We start from the raw sequence: 16,336 nt of genomic DNA, 5'->3' as shown, positions 1-16,336 counted from the left end.
TAATCTTCTGCACTTCCTGTTTCCAAGCGCACGCTCTCTGTCTAGCCAATTCATAGAAGTCCAATTCTCCTTCCATACTGTCCAATCTCACGTGCAACACACTTTTTCTTTTCCACCTTTCTTTTTGCAATGCACGTGCCCTACCAGTGTTCCTGGCTACTTCTCCTTCATCTCATAGACTGTCCAACTTTTTTATTACCACTTTTTATTTGCATAACACCAAGTCACAACCGTTGCCTCACGGTGTCGTTATGTACATTTACTTTTAATACCATTGATATTTGGACTGCTTTTCTCCATCATCTGCCTCCCTTGGTCACATTGCAATAAGCTGTTGATGGCTTCTCATGATGCATCATCATGGATTCATAATCTTCATTTAAATGCTTGCTCACAGGGGGTCACATGATTACTGGAGTTTTCTGTTTTCTTTATACTCTATGTATAGTTTCTTCACCTTCTAATATAAAGTATTTGCTCAAAGAGGCTCGTCTCGTTTTCTCTGTATTATTGTAAAGTTTTTTGCTTACAATATAAAGAGTATAAATCAGCTTGAAATATAAATGTCAAAGAATAAAACTGATGATGTGCCAACTAAAAAATATCCAATCCAATGTTTGTTCAAAACGTATCATCACTCAGTGATCACCACGACTACATTTTCTCTAAATAATACAAGATAAAATTCATCAGTTCTCAAAGTTTAGCTCTGTCAGTTAACCTTTATTAACACCAGGTGAAGAGTTCCTGTTATGAATCTGGATGACAAGCATAGTTTTTGAAAGTGCGTAGACTAGTCTTCTAGTTTTTTGTTAGCAGTTTAATCTCACAGTGGTTGGGCATGCTAGTCTTTACAGGTATCTCTGCAATATATCAATGCAGGAAACCCGCAGTCAGCTGAGACTGAAGATGTCACTTGGATGAAGGACGAAACATTTCTCCATCTGAAAACGCTACGTCCAGATGAACAGAATCAACTTTTAGTGTATCCGCACCAACAATCACACCCAAGGCCAATTTGGAATCACCAATTAACCCAGTGGTTCTCCATCTGTGGGGTGTATAGCTACTGGACGTGCACAACTAGTGAAATGTGAAAATAAGAATGTTTTTTAGGTAAACAACAGTTGTCATTGTTCTGAACTTTACTAAACTTGAAACCTTTTCTTTTACTTGCCAGTCAGGGTAATTATTATAATTCTTAACTATTGGGATTCTTATCTAAGTTAAACTGCGCCATTAAAGTTTTAAGTTGCATCTCTATATATTTCATATAGCTCCACTTGCCACACAGATGCATCTGTATGTGCAAGGGTGTGGATTTCTGTGCCACTTTGAAACTGGTGTGTGGAGTGACTACGCTGACCTGTCGTCAAATGACAGAAGACTACAGGATATTTCTGACTGCTGGACCATTCAACCTAGAGCCTAATATAACTGTACATTTGGAGAGACATGAAAAACATTTCCCCCTTACCCCCACCAACCCACCCACTGAGTGCTTTTGACTTTTACACAGGAAAGAAGAAAAAACAAAAACTGGACCATATAGTAGAACTACAGATCTATGGTAAATAAATAAAGAGCAAGTTCCATCACTTATTCTTTTACAAAAAAGGTAAATAAACTCCTAATGTGGGCCTTTTGGGGTTTTTTTCTTTATATATTTTGGCCACACATTGTGGAATATAGAGGATTTTGCCCAATTTTACACTGGACTGAATCAAAAATACACACATTTCATGCTGTGTGTTAACAGTGCTAACTGAATCACACTTGTTGTGATTTACCTCTTCAATATAAATACCTTTCAACAGAATTATGAAGGAAGATGGATTGAGTATATTGTATAAAAGACTTTAAACCCCTTTTCAGAAATGTTTATTAATCCCACCAACTCAGACTAATTTGTGTGATTACAAGCAGATGCATTCAAATTCAAAGGGAAAAGTAAACAAAGTTAGAAACATTGTTCCAGCTCATAAAATATTCCTGCTGAGACAGTATAACGAGCTAAGATTTATTTTAAACAAGCAAACAAACCAGAGAATCTTAAGCCCGACCATTTTAACATAATTTCCCTGGAAAATAAATCCAAGGTGATGAGGTGATGATACACGTCCTAATAATCCCATAAAAAAACATAGACACTGCAGCACCTTAGGGGGGCGTGCTCCATTTTGACCCCGAGACTTCCAGGCCATACTCAGCACAGATGTTTCTGTATCCTATGCCAGCCACTTGGTTATGGCGTTCCATGTATGTCCTGTTTGCTAGCATCTAGCACCCTGTTGTTATATGTGCTCAGGGGCATCTTTGCACAGCCCGCCCTTGGGGTCTTGCCTTGTGTGATAGACCGTAAAGTCTAGTGCTCAGAGTGTGTTCCTCCACTGCCATGATTAGTGCCTTTCTCTCAGTTCACCTTTGTCCAGCCACTGGTAGGATTTCTGGACATCAGCCACTTCTTCTGCCGGCCGTATATACCATGCAGGGTCCTGTAGATCCATGATGCTCCTCTTCTCAAATTTCTGCTGCCTGAGATATTAACTAACCACACTCTCAGTTGTGGCCATCTTCCTGAAGTACTTGTGGATGTTCATTGTCTCATCCTGGGTAGCAGTTCTGACACTCACTAGCCTTGGCCACCTTCCTCCTTCTTAGTGTACAGTCTTAGGGTGCTGCATGCATGTCAGTGGCTTCTATCTTCTCTTTTGGCCAGCTTATTTCATGGTTCGTTCCTATTTGTCTATGGGACTACCCCCTCCCCCTTTTCTTTTAACGATCCAACTACACTTCTCAAGTCCAAATGGGCTGGAAGTAGCCTGCATATGATTATATCTGGCCCTAGATAATTTCACGTCAGTTATTGATGGTCCTCAGTAGAAACAGAATCTTCGGCCCTGCGGAGAAGCCATGCAGGCAGGGATGGGACTTTATTCCGATGGGCACACCATGCAGGCAATCTGGGATCATATCATTATGTTAAAATAGGAAGGGGGCAGACGTTACAAAGACAACAAGTGTAGTGGTACAGGCTTAGTACACAGAGACAAGGGTGCCGGATTTAAACGCTAAGGTGTTGGGAAAAATGAGTGAAAAAAGTAAACTAAGCAGCACTTGGCTGCATTTTAAATAATACTGAAGACTGCTGAGTGCAGAATCTATCAAACTAGGAGCTGGCTAAAGTGACACCAGATTTTATTTTCATCCATTTGCCATTATGGAGGACAAAAGGTTTCAAACTTGTCCAGGCCTTAAAGCTGATGTGTGCTCTCCCATATAGTAATAAATGCATAAAAAATAAGGCTTTTCTGAAAACAATGAATAGAAAAGTCTCACAGGCCAGAATACATGCTTCAAGCCATTTATAATTCTTACCCTGTTTGATCTGTTGCTCACCACAAACAAGCACAAGAAAAATTTGTTACCCTAAACTTTAGTTGCATAAGTTTTACAGCTTTCCCCACTGATAAAAACGCTTCATACTACACAAAATAATTAAGCAAAAACAACTGAATGAAAAAACAACTAAACGTATATCAAAAAAATGGAGTCTGAGCAATGAGCTACCAGAACTTTACACATTTATTTCTTACACTGAAAACCAAAGAGTCATGCTGACAGATTTGTCACAGCAGCTTTTTCTTTACCATCTAGAAACAGTTCAGAATCAGAATCAGCATACTTTATTAATCCCTAAGGAAATTATGTAAATATGTAACTTCTTTACAGTGACGTTGAGTTTCACTAGTCCAGCCCCTTAAGATCAACATTTGCTGTAGATCCTGGTGGTGTGGATCAGTGAACCAGTGTCTCCTTCACTCCTGGCATACAGCTTGATATCATCAGTGTAGAGGAGGTGGCTAATAATTGCTTAAGTCCTTGGCCAGCCTGTTTGATGATCTGGCTGACGGGGGTTCAGGCCTATGCAGAACAGTAGTGTGGGGCAGAACATCTCCTTGGTAAATCCTGCACTTGAAGCTGACCTCTAGTGTTCGCCAAATCCCCATCAAATTCCTTATGGTCCTGTCTTGTACAGTCAGAGGAATCCCAGGATCCATGAGTGAGGCACTGAGTCATAGGCTTTCTTATGGTCAATCAAGGGAGTGCACAGGTTGGTCAGTCTTGTCTTACAGTCTCTGGTAACTGCTCAACCAGTAGCAGGTTTTCACCACTCTCACCACCCCAACATAGCACACTGGAACCTTCAACAGTTTTAGTAAATCCTTTTGTAACCAATGCCATCAGTATATTTTGTAACAAGCTTGCGAAGCTCTTGACAGAGCACACTGGTTTTACACAACATGAGATGTTCCTTGTGTGACACCTTTTTATAGGCCATCAGTTGGGACTTGAGAATTAGCTGATATTAATCTGCACCTGGCGGCAGGAATGCTTTCTAATTACAGAGGGAGTCTGACAAGAGCCAAATTGTGATAGCTAGACCACTGGATCAGCACATTTCCAAAACTGCAGCTCTTATGGAGTGTTCTCAGTCTGCAGTAGTCAAAAGTGGTTGAAAAGGACTAGCGATGAACCAGTGACAGGGTCATGAGCGGCCAAGGCTCACCAGTTCATCTGAGGAGCAATGGCTGGCCCGTGTGGCTGGTCCAACAGACAAGGTACTGTAGGCTTAAACTGCCCCCAAAATATTGGTTCTGAAAGGTTACTGAAAAACAGTGCATTGCATTTTGTTGGGTATGGAACTACATAACAGCAGAACAATATGGGTGCTCATGACCCATCCATCACCAAAAACACCAACAATGGGCACTTGAGCATCAGAACTTAAATGCCTTAATGCAACTGCTGTTGTGATTTGGTGCCATTTAATTGAAATGGAACTGAATTGACCGTGGTGCCATGGAAGAAGGTAGCCTGGTCTGGGAATCATGCTTTCTGGGAATGGCCAGGTTCTGCTGGGGAACCTTGAGTCCTGTCATTCATGTGGATGTTACTTTGACATGTACAGCCAACCAAAGCCTTGTTGTAGACCATGTACATCCTTTCACTGAAATTGTAATCCCTGATGGCTGTGGCCTATTTGAGCAGGATAACCCTCGCTGCCACAAAGCAAAAATGTTTCAAGAATGGTGTGAGGAGCTATCTGTTTCTAACGCCTTGGTGCAAGGTGTGTGTGTGTGTAAACTGTAATCGTTTTAGCAGTTTATCTATTAAGAAGTAGGGATGGGTATCGTTTAGGTTTTATCTGATACAAGTACCAAACCGGTACTTTTGAAACGGTGCCGGTGCTTAAACGGTGCTCAAACCGGTGCTTAAAGAATGGAGAACACAAAATTGGTCCAAAAACCTCTCATGTTTAGCTGTTTTCCACTTTTTCTTTGGTCATTTTAGCCTTTTTGGCCAGGGTGAAGGGAGTACCTGTCATCAAACAAGAAGACAGCTGCATGTAACTACGACGGTGTTTGCTAGTTCACCTTACATGCATTAATGTAATAACGTGGTTAGCCTACTCAACGTAAATTACACACGAACAACATTAAGCTACTCACGCAGAGAAGAGGAACGGCAGAGATGTGCACGGTGTGAGGTCTCGCAGCAAGCTATCAAATACGGCGCTTTTCTCGGCTTTTAAAAAAACGCTATGCGTCGCCAGGTGTTTCATCAGATTCGAGGTGTTACCTCCTTTGCACAGTATCAGCTTAAAGCACTTGTTGCAGGCTGCTGAGTTTGCATCTTTTGCTGTGAAGTACAGCCAGACTTTTGACCGCTTCGCCTTGGGCATTTTTAATCTGTAGCTCTGCTCTAAAAGAATGTACGTACCTGGGCCCGCCTACTACGCTCGCAAAGGTAAAATGATTGGCTGGAATCCAAAGTGCATGACATCTCAGGAAAAAAAAAAAAAAAAAAAAGCACCGAAATAAAGCACCGAAATGTGCGCTGCTTTTCGGTCTGGTTACTACCATTTATGTCAGAACCGATACCGGTACCCATCCCTATTAAGAAGTCTATTATCCTGGAATTTTGTCAGGGGTATCAGCCTGGAAATTTTTCAACTTGTTCAACTGATTTTGAATGACCCGTTCCATTACTGCCCACTGCTCATTCAGCAAAAGTCTGTTTTTCACACAGATGTCACACTGAAAACAAAACTTTGTAAAACATTTACAGAACAATAAAATATAGTTAAGCTAGATAATTCTATCTGCCTTGTAATTTCACCCCAGCCCAAACAAGTAACCACTGCACACAGCATGTCCCTCCTATAACTTTCAACTCTGACCTTTACCTGTGTTCCTTCTCATTCTAAGTTGCACTTTTCTTAAACTGCATATGACATTTCCACCTCATCAGGATACAGTACATATTAATGGTTCAAATGTAAATAAGATCCTTTTTTTTTAGTTCTGATGCCATTCTAAAATGTCTTTGGTTTATTCTTCACTATCAGTTTATCAAAGTTGTGCAATGAAAGATGGGCCAATAACAAGGAATATTCATACAATCTAAAAATATTAAACACCTGAAATAAACGTGATATATTCACACACCAATTGATTACCTAGTACAAGAACAATTTGAGTGGAGCCAGAAAATTAAAATGTCTAATTCTTGTAATTGTTTTGTTTTTAATTTCTTCACTGTTTTATGTAGCGCCTGCATTTCTTAACATGGTGTAAATATACTGTACAAGGCAGGAACACAAGCCATCATACGTGCGAATGGATTATCTAAATAACAGAATGACATTAAATGTTGTTAAATGTATGTATAAATTAAGTGTTTTTTCCCCAACTTACCATCGTCAATGCTTTAAAATTCACTAGTAGCACTTGTAGTGACATTAAATATTTATTACAGTCTTACTACTCAAGTGAGCCCATAGTCAGTACCTGACAAAGCTTCATGACATAATGTGCCTGCTCAACCAGTTTTTGTATCATAGCCCAGTCACACTGCAAAATCACAATACTGTGATAAACATTCAGCAAAATGTTACTTTGCTGAAGTGTATATAACCCACAGTGGTAAACACTGTGGGTTATTTTCTTAGCTGGACTCTGCCTTACTCCTTAAAAAGAATATAAACACACAACTCTGGCAGCCACATAGAAGTGACCTCCCCACCCACACACACGCACACTATCACCCACCCACCCAGAGCTAAAGGGCCTGGCACTGCAAGGTTCTTCCACTAACTGAGTCTCTCCCCCAGTTAAACAGTGTATATCAGTCCCCATTCACATATACATAGTACCAGTACTGTCAAGTTGATGCATGTTCTACCCTACACTGACCCACCCCCTGCCTTCTATATTCTCCCATTACGCTGCTGTGGGCTATGCCAAGCCCATCTCCTCCAGTACACTTCTCGGTGATTCGTCCTCCTGAAAAGATAAACAAATGGAAGACGCAACTTAAATTACAGACAACAAATTGTTCCATTCACATTGCATGGAGCTGTCACCTCTCACAGGCATACGTAGAAAGATGACCGTATGCCATTTATATTAGTATTACTGTATTATATGCAAAAAAAAAAAATGCAACAGTTAGGGCTAGCTGACTCAGAGTGCAGGCAGAGAGGAAACTTACACAAAACTGTTTTTTCACCGACCAGGGAGGAACAAAAACGACACAAATTTACATATGCAGAGTGTACGAACTGCACAACTCCAAACTGAAGTTAGTCTGGTGATCAGGGGCAGGGATAGCTCAGTAGGTAAAGTGGTCGCCCCATGATCGGAAGGTCGGCGGTTCGAATCCACTTAACGGCTACCCTGAGGTACCCCTGAGCAAGGTACCGTCCCTACACACTGCTCCCCGGGCGCCTGCTTAGTGGGCTGCCCACTGCTTCACTGAGTGAATGGGTCAAATGCAGAGAAAAAACAAGTAATTTCCCCATGGGGATCAATAAAGTATCCATTATTATTATTATTATTATTAACACAACAAAATGTGTCCCACAGTCAGTCCATGACTTGTGACTGACTTTTCAGTGATAACTCACAGGTCACTAACTTTAACGCATCGTCTTCTTGAGTCATGTCAACTCTGAAGCCCAGCTTACCTCCTGCAGTAGGTCAGCTTGTTCAATGGCTTTGAGGACACTCTTTTTAGATGTGTCCTGAATCTCTCCTCCCATCAGGAACTCGTCTAAAATGAAGTAGGCCTTCTCAAAATTAAAGATGATGTCCAGCTCACATACCTACACATACACAAAACGCCACTCTTTACCATGCCAGGGAAAGTCTCAGAATGGTCTTTCAACTTTTCCCTTTTGAGAATTCAAACAAAATTATGTTTGAATTCATTGTGAGTACATTTTAACAAGTAGACATTTATCTTTCTGACAATAATAATTTTAGAAAACGTATACAAAATGATTCAAAGAGTGACTGCATGTATTATAGGAGTACATTTTTACTTAAACCAACTAAGGATAAGTTGCTGTACTAAGAATTATTGTTACCCCTGGACAAAATGTCAAACGAAATGTCAAACGATCACTGCGGCATCAATGAGTTAAACTGTCTAAATGCTTTCATCTTTAATAAAATGATCAGTGTTGCAACTTTACCAGGTGTAACAATTAAGTTTAACATCCAAGCATCCATGAAAACAGCATTTATTAAATTCAGCAGTTAGAAGTTAGCAGGAAGTTAGCTTGCTAGTTTCCATGTAAATATACCATGCTCTGAGAGATTTCAGAAAGAAAAAAAATCAAACTTACAGCACTGCTGTCACTTAAATGAGGACAGAAAAACTAAACCGCACTGACCTTTGTAGGGTTACTGAAGTTGGGCTAGCTGGAATATAATGGTTTGCTACATGCTGGCTAGCTACAGAGCTATAGTTAGCATGATATAAAAACATTAGCACAGTGAAGCTGGAGGATGAAATATAAGTTTTTCCTGTTCCTGTTTCCATGTTAAGTTCCTGATCTTCAGCTTCATGTTCCCATTCCAATCTTTATTTGCCTCAGAGTGATTCTTTTCTGACTCATTCAAATTTTTGGTGTCTGAGCAGCTGGGTTGTAGTTACATGGTAAGGTTTTAAAACTGAGCTTTAAAAAGTGTTGCAGATGAATAGTAGTAATGAAAACCCAGACAGGTCGACAGTGATCATGGACTATTTTTAGGGGCTTGTTCTGATTAAACAGAACAAGATGCAAAGCATTAAAACATGCCAAAAACACAACAGCCTTAATAAACGCAGAGTAGTTTGGACCCGGAAGCAGGATTCATATGCCATCAACTAGTCTCTTCCTTCAAAGTAATTCACATGCAAATCAGAAAAATCACATTAAGATGCACATGTGACTTACACTGCCAAAATATTTATCCAGCAACTCTACGAAACGGTGTATAACTTCGAGTGTGATCAGCTCATTGTCTTGCTCTTCAATGGCACAACAGAAATAAAGGCTGGCATACCTGCAAGACAATATACACAAAAGTAGAAACAATTTTAAAATCCTACATTGCCTTGTTCTCAAGTTATCGCATTCACTAGATTTGCAGAAAACGTAACCTCTGACCTTTATGTTAAGGCCACTGAGATTGAAACTCAAACATATTAAGTAGATTCACCTATGGTATCAATTTGAAAACCCAATGTCGCTTCGTTCTCAAGTTAACAAAAACCACCAAGGCCGCAGACTGCCTGCTGTGAGATCCAGTTAAGACTTTCTGCCTCAAAATTCATCACAGATTTTAAAAAAGAAAGAAAGACGAAGAACAACAACAACAACAACAACAACAGAAATGTACATACAGTCGAAGTATGACAGTTTACCATACCTGTGTAGGGCTGCCAGACAGAGCAAGCGTGCAGAGTTCTTTCAGTCCAATAACCTGTGTTTGGGTGCTGACCTATGAAGTAGCATCGGTGTTTTAATCAGTCACTTATCCCCCTGATCTTGTTGACTTGCCTGATTTTGTAATTTGTCCAAGGTAAGTGGGCTAAATGATTAAATCCTTAATTCTGCTTTCTGTTTTAAATGCATTGTTTGCCTAGTTGTGTTGTAACCTCCAAGTTGTGCTTGCGTTTTGGTTATTAACACATCAATATCTCATTATTATATCAATATCCCAAAGGTGTTCTATTGAATTAATATCTGGTGACAGTGGGGGCGATGTGAGTATAGTGAACTCATTGTCATGTTCAACAAACCAGGTGACTGGGGGAAGCTGTCGTCACAGGATGGGCACAATGTGAGCATAAGGGTTGGACGGGTCAGGAAAAATACTCAGGTAATGATCCCATTTAACACCTGCCTGAACATTTCATACAGTGTAGGATAGCCCCATGCTTACAGTGTAGGATAGCCCCATGCTTACAGTGTAGGATAGCCCCATGCTTACAGTGTAGGATAGCCCCATGCTTACAGTGTAGGATAGCCCCATGCTTGCATACTATTTATGTCGAACTCTGACCCTCTCATCCAAACGTCGGATAAGAAACTGAAGCTCAACAGACCACACAATTGTCTTCCAATATTCTATTTCCCTATTTTGGTGAGCACATACAAAGGAATGGCACCCAGTGTGGTCTGCTGCTGCCATCTTGTCTTTTGCATACTTTGGCTGTAATGCAGGGTTATGTTGGTACTATGGTAAATGGACTGGTTCTTATATAGCTCTTTTCTACTCCACCTGAGCATTCAAAGTGTTTTATACAACTTGTCTTGTTCACCCATTTACACAAGCTCTTATTTTTCTCTGTACATGCTTTCTACCACATTCACACACATTCAAACTCAGATGGATGCATTGAAGAGCAACTTGGGGTTAGTATCTTTCCCAGGGATATTTGGCACATATGTATTTGGAACAGCCATGGATTCAGAATAGCGTGCGACAGAGCAACATCCATGCCACATTCAGTCACCTGAATTACATTTCTTCCCCATTCTGAGGTGCTGACCATGTCTACATAAATGCATGGACTGGGTTGCTGCAATGTCAGTGGCTGATTAGACATTCAACAAGTAGTTAAAAAGTTGTACCTAACAAAGGTATACCTAACCTATCTATAGACTTGGAGTACTATGTTAAGCCACCCATCCTTTCTTTATATTTTGCTTCCACTGAGCCAGACTCTTAATTTTTTGTAATTTTTATTCAAAACTTTTACCTGGACATTGTTAGGGCTGTTTTTGTTTTTGTTGTGCATCTGCACCTTATTGTTGTCAATGCCTACGCATGGGACAGTGTGAAACGTAATTTCAATTCCTTTGTATGGCAAGTACATTTGAAGAAATTGACAAATAAAAAAGTATTCTATTCTATTCTATTCTAATTGTAGTTCACTGCCCAGACTGTCCTGTATTTACGAATCACTTTTGTTTTTTTGATTGATGAAATCTCCATAGTAGATAGTGAAAAACAGGAACTTTCCTGTCAATTAAATGTTTATGCTGGTGTAGCATGAATGGCTGTAGATGAAGTCTTTATCAACAGAAAAGATTGTTAGAAATTATTATTAAAAAAATAAATAAAAATACAGTTAAAAGTCCAAAAATGTATGCCCTCCATCACATGTTCCAAAGACTCCAGTGGGCTGAATTGGTGTCTTTGCTGGATTGATTCTGCTCCCCTGGTCTTATGTTTAGCACCACTGATTTAGTCCAGTGTTAGACTATACTTGTAGAGGGGATGCGTTCTTTAGTGATGGTCAAGGGTGGTTCTGTGCCACATAAGATGGTTGTTGTTTTATGCAACAAAGTCTCAGGGACAATGCTTCTTTGGTCTAATTTCCTTCCCTTCGCCTCAGCTGAACTTGTCCGGTCTGTAAAATCTCAAGTATGCCTTCCAAAGCTCTGATGCAGAAAAGCAAATGTTCTAAGGCTTGTTGTGTCAACATTGGACTCAGCCATTAACTCTGCTAGGTGTGGCAAAGCCAGCTGATGTGGCTGGCCATAGTGGGAAGTAGGAGAGGCTACTGTGTCACTATATTAGTTACTATAGTGTGAAATGCGTAGGCTTCTTCAAATTTCAAATGACTCATAAAAATCTAATAATGTAACATTCAACAGAAAGACCTGATGCATCTTCTAAACCAAGTTGTTTTCCTTGGGTACAGCTGGTTTAAGTCCTTAAGATGCGTTTCTCTGACCAGGGAAGTCAAGGGAAGCAGGCCAGTAGTAACTTGACCTGATGCTAAGAGCTCCTGGCAGTTAAGGCAATGCAAATCCAGCCCATGGCCCTGGTGATCAGGGCCACCCATATTCCTCCACTGATCACCGGATGTATGAGGCCATGGTTAGGTTCTCTGTAGTTAGAGCTCAAAGGCAGTAGTTCACCTAATTTGCCAAAGCAGACTTATAGTTCATCTACGTGTTCCACCAGTGGGGGCTGGGCTGGCAGTGAAAGACCATGTACCACTGTGGTGGACGTGGGCCTACCGTCCCCATCTATATGAAAGCAGCTTCTCTTTCCAACAGACATTAATTTTAATGAAATACTCAAATACAGACAAATATGTAGTTTTCCTTCCTGCTGTTTCTTTCTTGGAGACGAAGCACTGCCACATCTCATCCTTTTTACATGTTTAATACTGTGTTACTAACATTTCTTTTAAAAATTTCTAAACAATAAAGGCTACTGCCTAAATGTATAAAAGCACTAGTGCATTTCTTTAGTTTCTTGATAATTAGTGATAAATCAACAGCAGTTCATAGCACGAGTTAGCTACAAAAGAAAATGAAACTGTAAATATCTACTCTAGAAACAACTGTCAGTAACGTTAAAATGAGAAAAGATGAAAATAGTGTAAAGAAAGCACCACAAGAAGCACGTGATGATGTGATGAGTACAAAATGCAGGACTGCCCATGGCACTTTTACCTTTTATAGACAATCTTGAGGTCGCGCCATTCTAGAAAACTGCACATCTTTGGTTTGCGAGCCAACACTATCTGCATCAGCTCCCTGACCATCTTCTTCTTGTCACGCTCAGCTGTGGCTGTGTACCACTTCTGCAGTCGCAGCTTGCCCTGCCGGCTGAACAGCAGCATGAAGCGCATCTACATGCAAAAACAGAACAGCCCCCAAAAAGACAGTACAGCATATATGAGAACATGTATTCAATGTGTAGGTACATGTCAATACATAAATGTAAATTTGAATTACTGGCCCAGTAAAGGAACCTTTCCTGTTAACTGCATTCTTGTGCCCAATTATGAGTCACTTCATCACAGTTTTTTATCATTTGCTCTTTTTGTAAACATTATTATCAAGTCTGACATCATTAACAATTTCTGTGTTCAAATGCTCTTTCAACTCCCAAAAGCAAAGAAATACAGGGACGTCATTAAGAGTTAAATATGGTCAAAACTATTTCAGCTCCAATAAAATAATCAGTGCGGCTGCTCAAGTGTTGCACCATTATGATAAAGAGGATAAATAGGAGGGCCCCATATTAATAGAGGCAGATGCCATCATATGGTAGGAATCAATGGTATGGTATCAACGTTTTGCAATGTGGTCTGGATTACTTGCTTAGAAAAGGTTCAGGTTCAAAGTTTAATATACAGTGAAATCTGAAGTCAGCCCAAGAGAATCACATCCTTGGTGACAAATAAACCTCAGTGTGCACTGTGAGTCTTTAGAAATTAAACCATGTCAACAGTGCACATCTTTTAGAGCACGCGGCGGCTCCTGTCTGCTCAAATAACAAAGAACTGCACCATGTTTGAAATCCAGCAGAATAGATGCTTGGGCTGAGATGTGCTGCACTCAAAAATCAACTCTGACATTTTGTGAGACTTTAACTTGTGGTAAACATTTCAGGTAGAAATATACTGCAAAAAAAAGAGAATAGCATGCCAAATTGTTTTCTCAAATCACAATAAAAAAAATAAAAAAAAAGGTCTAATCTCCACTTGGTGTCTATATTAGATCATCATCCCATATCTACTTGGTCCAAGGGAGTGTCACAATGAAACACATAGGGAGTTAAGCCAGCATTATAAAATAGCCATTTTAAAATGATTTTATGTTACAGTGATCCAGTCAAACCTACCAAAAAAACATAAATAAAACAACCTCATGGCTTTCTGTAATAGGTTATTTAAATTCCAGTCTACTTATCCCACGCCCTCCAAATCCCTCAGTTGTTAATGCAATATCTCTCTGATAGGTCCCAAGTACACTACTGAAAACTGGCAGTTCAAAAGTAGAAGGTGAACAAAGTGGAGCATTTAGCAGTTGAAGAGTCAGTTACCTTTTTCAGGTGCTGGAAGACCAAATTAGGACTAAAACCAAAATTAATAATGGATTTGGTCACTAAAGACTTGCACTAGGATGACAATCTTTAAATATTCTTTGTGAAGTCAGCTGGGATAGGCTTCAGCACCCCCCGCGACCCTGAAAAGGATAAGCAGAAGCAAATGGATGGATGGATGGAATGGATATGAAAGTCTATAATAACATAATGGCCATGACAAATTTACATTGCGATTGTATGTGGCGAGTGTTTCATCATCCTATGCTGTTTCCCCACTGGTAAAGGAAAGGGAGGAACTGACATCAAATGGCTATAATATTTTGGTTTGATATTACCTACACACATAGACGTCTTATACTGCATTTAAAGCAAACCCATATACATAACACTTCAATCACATAATGAAACCACTGGTATAAACTTAAGCTGTAATGTGTATTACAGCTATTTTAAAACTTTGCAGATTTGGCAATACTAATCCCCCGTATCACTTACTAATTATGTTTACTTACATGTGCCTGTTACCAGTCTACAGTCTATTTGGCAGGGACGAGTGTGGGAGCTATGGCAGGTAATATTAACATCACCAGTGTCAGTCACATCATTCGGCCACGCAGAGTTTCAAAAACAACTGCGCTGAGGTTAAGCAGAAAGTTAGCCACATAATGAAACCTATTTCATTACTTTATGTTGTAACCCTAGGCTGGCAGAAAGTAGGAAGCACGGCATCACCTCCGTTGCTGACGATAACTAAAACCTACAGATAAACTAATTACCTGCAACAAGGGCAGGCACACTAGTTTGTCCCTTATCTGTCATGCTAAAGTCTGACTAACATCACACAGATCACAAGCTGCACGAAAGCTATATACAGCGTAAGAAGCATGAAGCATGTTTCTTATGCTGGCCTGTTAGCTTGCAAGGCTATGCTGACAGAAGCCAGGTGTAGTTACCGCAGGTGGTGACTTCCTGGAATCATACACCTTGATAGCATTAGCGTAGCATACCCTCCACGTACACTTTTCCAGGCAGGTGAGACGTAATAACTTACCATTCTGTGGGGTTTTTAACGTTTGTGTCACGTTACAAACGGACTGTACTCCCTCGTTGCCCACTCAGACGTACACCCGAACTAATGCCGAAAGTTCATTCCCGTGTGAGGTGCTCAACTACTGCGCTTGTAATAAGCGCAAACCCTTCCCCGACCGTTGCTTCTGCCAAAGCACTTCCACATCCGAGGAGCATGCGCACTCCGGCACGTCTAACGTGACGTTTATGATTTCGTCTCACTTCCGGAGGGTTCGAATGATCTTAAAGTGTATGAAGTGTAGTGTTACATCCTCACCGTGTGTAACTGCGGACACTGAGTCCCTGGTAAAGAAAAAAAGAGAGTCTCCGTAGCGGTAGGATTTTCCATCATCATCATTCATTAAACACCGAAAAACCAGGTTTCTCTTCAGCATTGAAGCCACGCTCACAAAAAGTCAGAGCTCTGCTGAGTCAAGCATTCCTTTAACTTCATTGATTAAAAAAAATAAATGAAATTTTATCTATTGAAGAACAAATACTCAAAGCCATAGACACATCATTATTTTAAGCTACTTTAAATGTCATTTATGTTTATTTAGACTCTTTCACTTCAGCTAATCTAAATCTGAAATAACTTTAGTAATCGCTTCCTCCAGGTCATCAACGTGTCCATTAGACCTCATTACCCATTCTTACCAACTGCTCAAACTATTACAATTAGTAAATGCTTTAATCTTAAATATGATCATCTATCTCTATTAATAGGCTATGTGCAATTAAGGTGGCAATCATTAAACTATTACTTAAAAAGCAGTAACCTGACCCAGCTGTCTTATGTAATTATTGACCACTCTCCAGCATTCCTTTTATCTCAAAAATTCTTGAAAGAGTTAAACAGCTAACCGATCATCTGCAGAGGAATGGTCTATTAAAAGAGTTTCAGTCAGGTTTCAGAGTTCATCACAGCACAGAAACAGCTTTAGTGAAGGTTACAGATCCTTTCCTATATGGCCTCTGACAGTGGACTCTTACACACTAAGTTTAATTATCCAGTCTTTAAGTGATGACGGGATGAACCCTGCTTCTGGGTCAAAACTACTCTGTGTTTAATAAGG

General features: G+C 40.1%; 1 protein-coding gene across 2 annotated transcripts; it reads right to left on the bottom strand.

Annotated features, from left to right (window-relative positions):
• Positions 1–3,567: 3,567 nt before the first annotated feature.
• On the bottom strand, positions 3,568–15,453 carry ap1s1 (adaptor related protein complex 1 subunit sigma 1). 2 transcript variants are annotated; one of them, XM_086285389.1, is made up of 6 exons: positions 15,244–15,452; positions 14,190–14,332; positions 12,812–12,990; positions 9,290–9,398; positions 8,033–8,170; positions 3,568–7,349 (listed from the first exon to the last, which is right to left on the bottom strand). In XM_086285389.1, the coding sequence occupies exons 3-6, from the start codon at positions 12,988–12,990 to the stop codon at positions 7,302–7,304; spliced, it is 474 nt and encodes a 157-aa protein (XP_086141515.1). In that variant the 5' UTR covers positions 14,190–14,332; positions 15,244–15,452; the 3' UTR covers positions 3,568–7,301. The 2 variants fall into 2 exon arrangements, with proteins under 2 accessions (XP_086141515.1, XP_086141514.1); XM_086285388.1 differs by lacking the exon at positions 14,190–14,332 and having other exon boundaries at positions 15,244–15,453.
• Positions 15,454–16,336: the final 883 nt, after the last annotated feature.

The sequence above is a fragment of the Aulonocara sp. 'chitande type north' Nkhata Bay genome, linkage group LG3 (genome assembly GCF_057382095.1).
Source record: "Aulonocara sp. 'chitande type north' Nkhata Bay isolate Kocher_YH1m ecotype deep benthic linkage group LG3, A_spYH_male_GT1.1, whole genome shotgun sequence".
NCBI lineage: Eukaryota > Metazoa > Chordata > Actinopteri > Cichliformes > Cichlidae > Aulonocara > Aulonocara sp. 'chitande type north' Nkhata Bay.
The sequence above is the reverse complement of the archived record's forward strand: the minus strand, read 5'-3'. Positions and strand labels throughout refer to the sequence as shown.

Coding starts and splice junctions, on each gene's coding strand:
- ap1s1 (XM_086285388.1), bottom strand. Junction 9,399..12,811: donor CTCAAGATTGTCTATAAAAG/GTAAAAGTGCCA, acceptor ATTGTCTTGCAG/GTATGCCAGCCTTTATTTCT. Junction 7,350..8,032: donor AAGCTGACCTACTGCAGGAG/GTAAGCTGGGCT, acceptor TTATCTTTTCAG/GAGGACGAATCACCGAGAAG.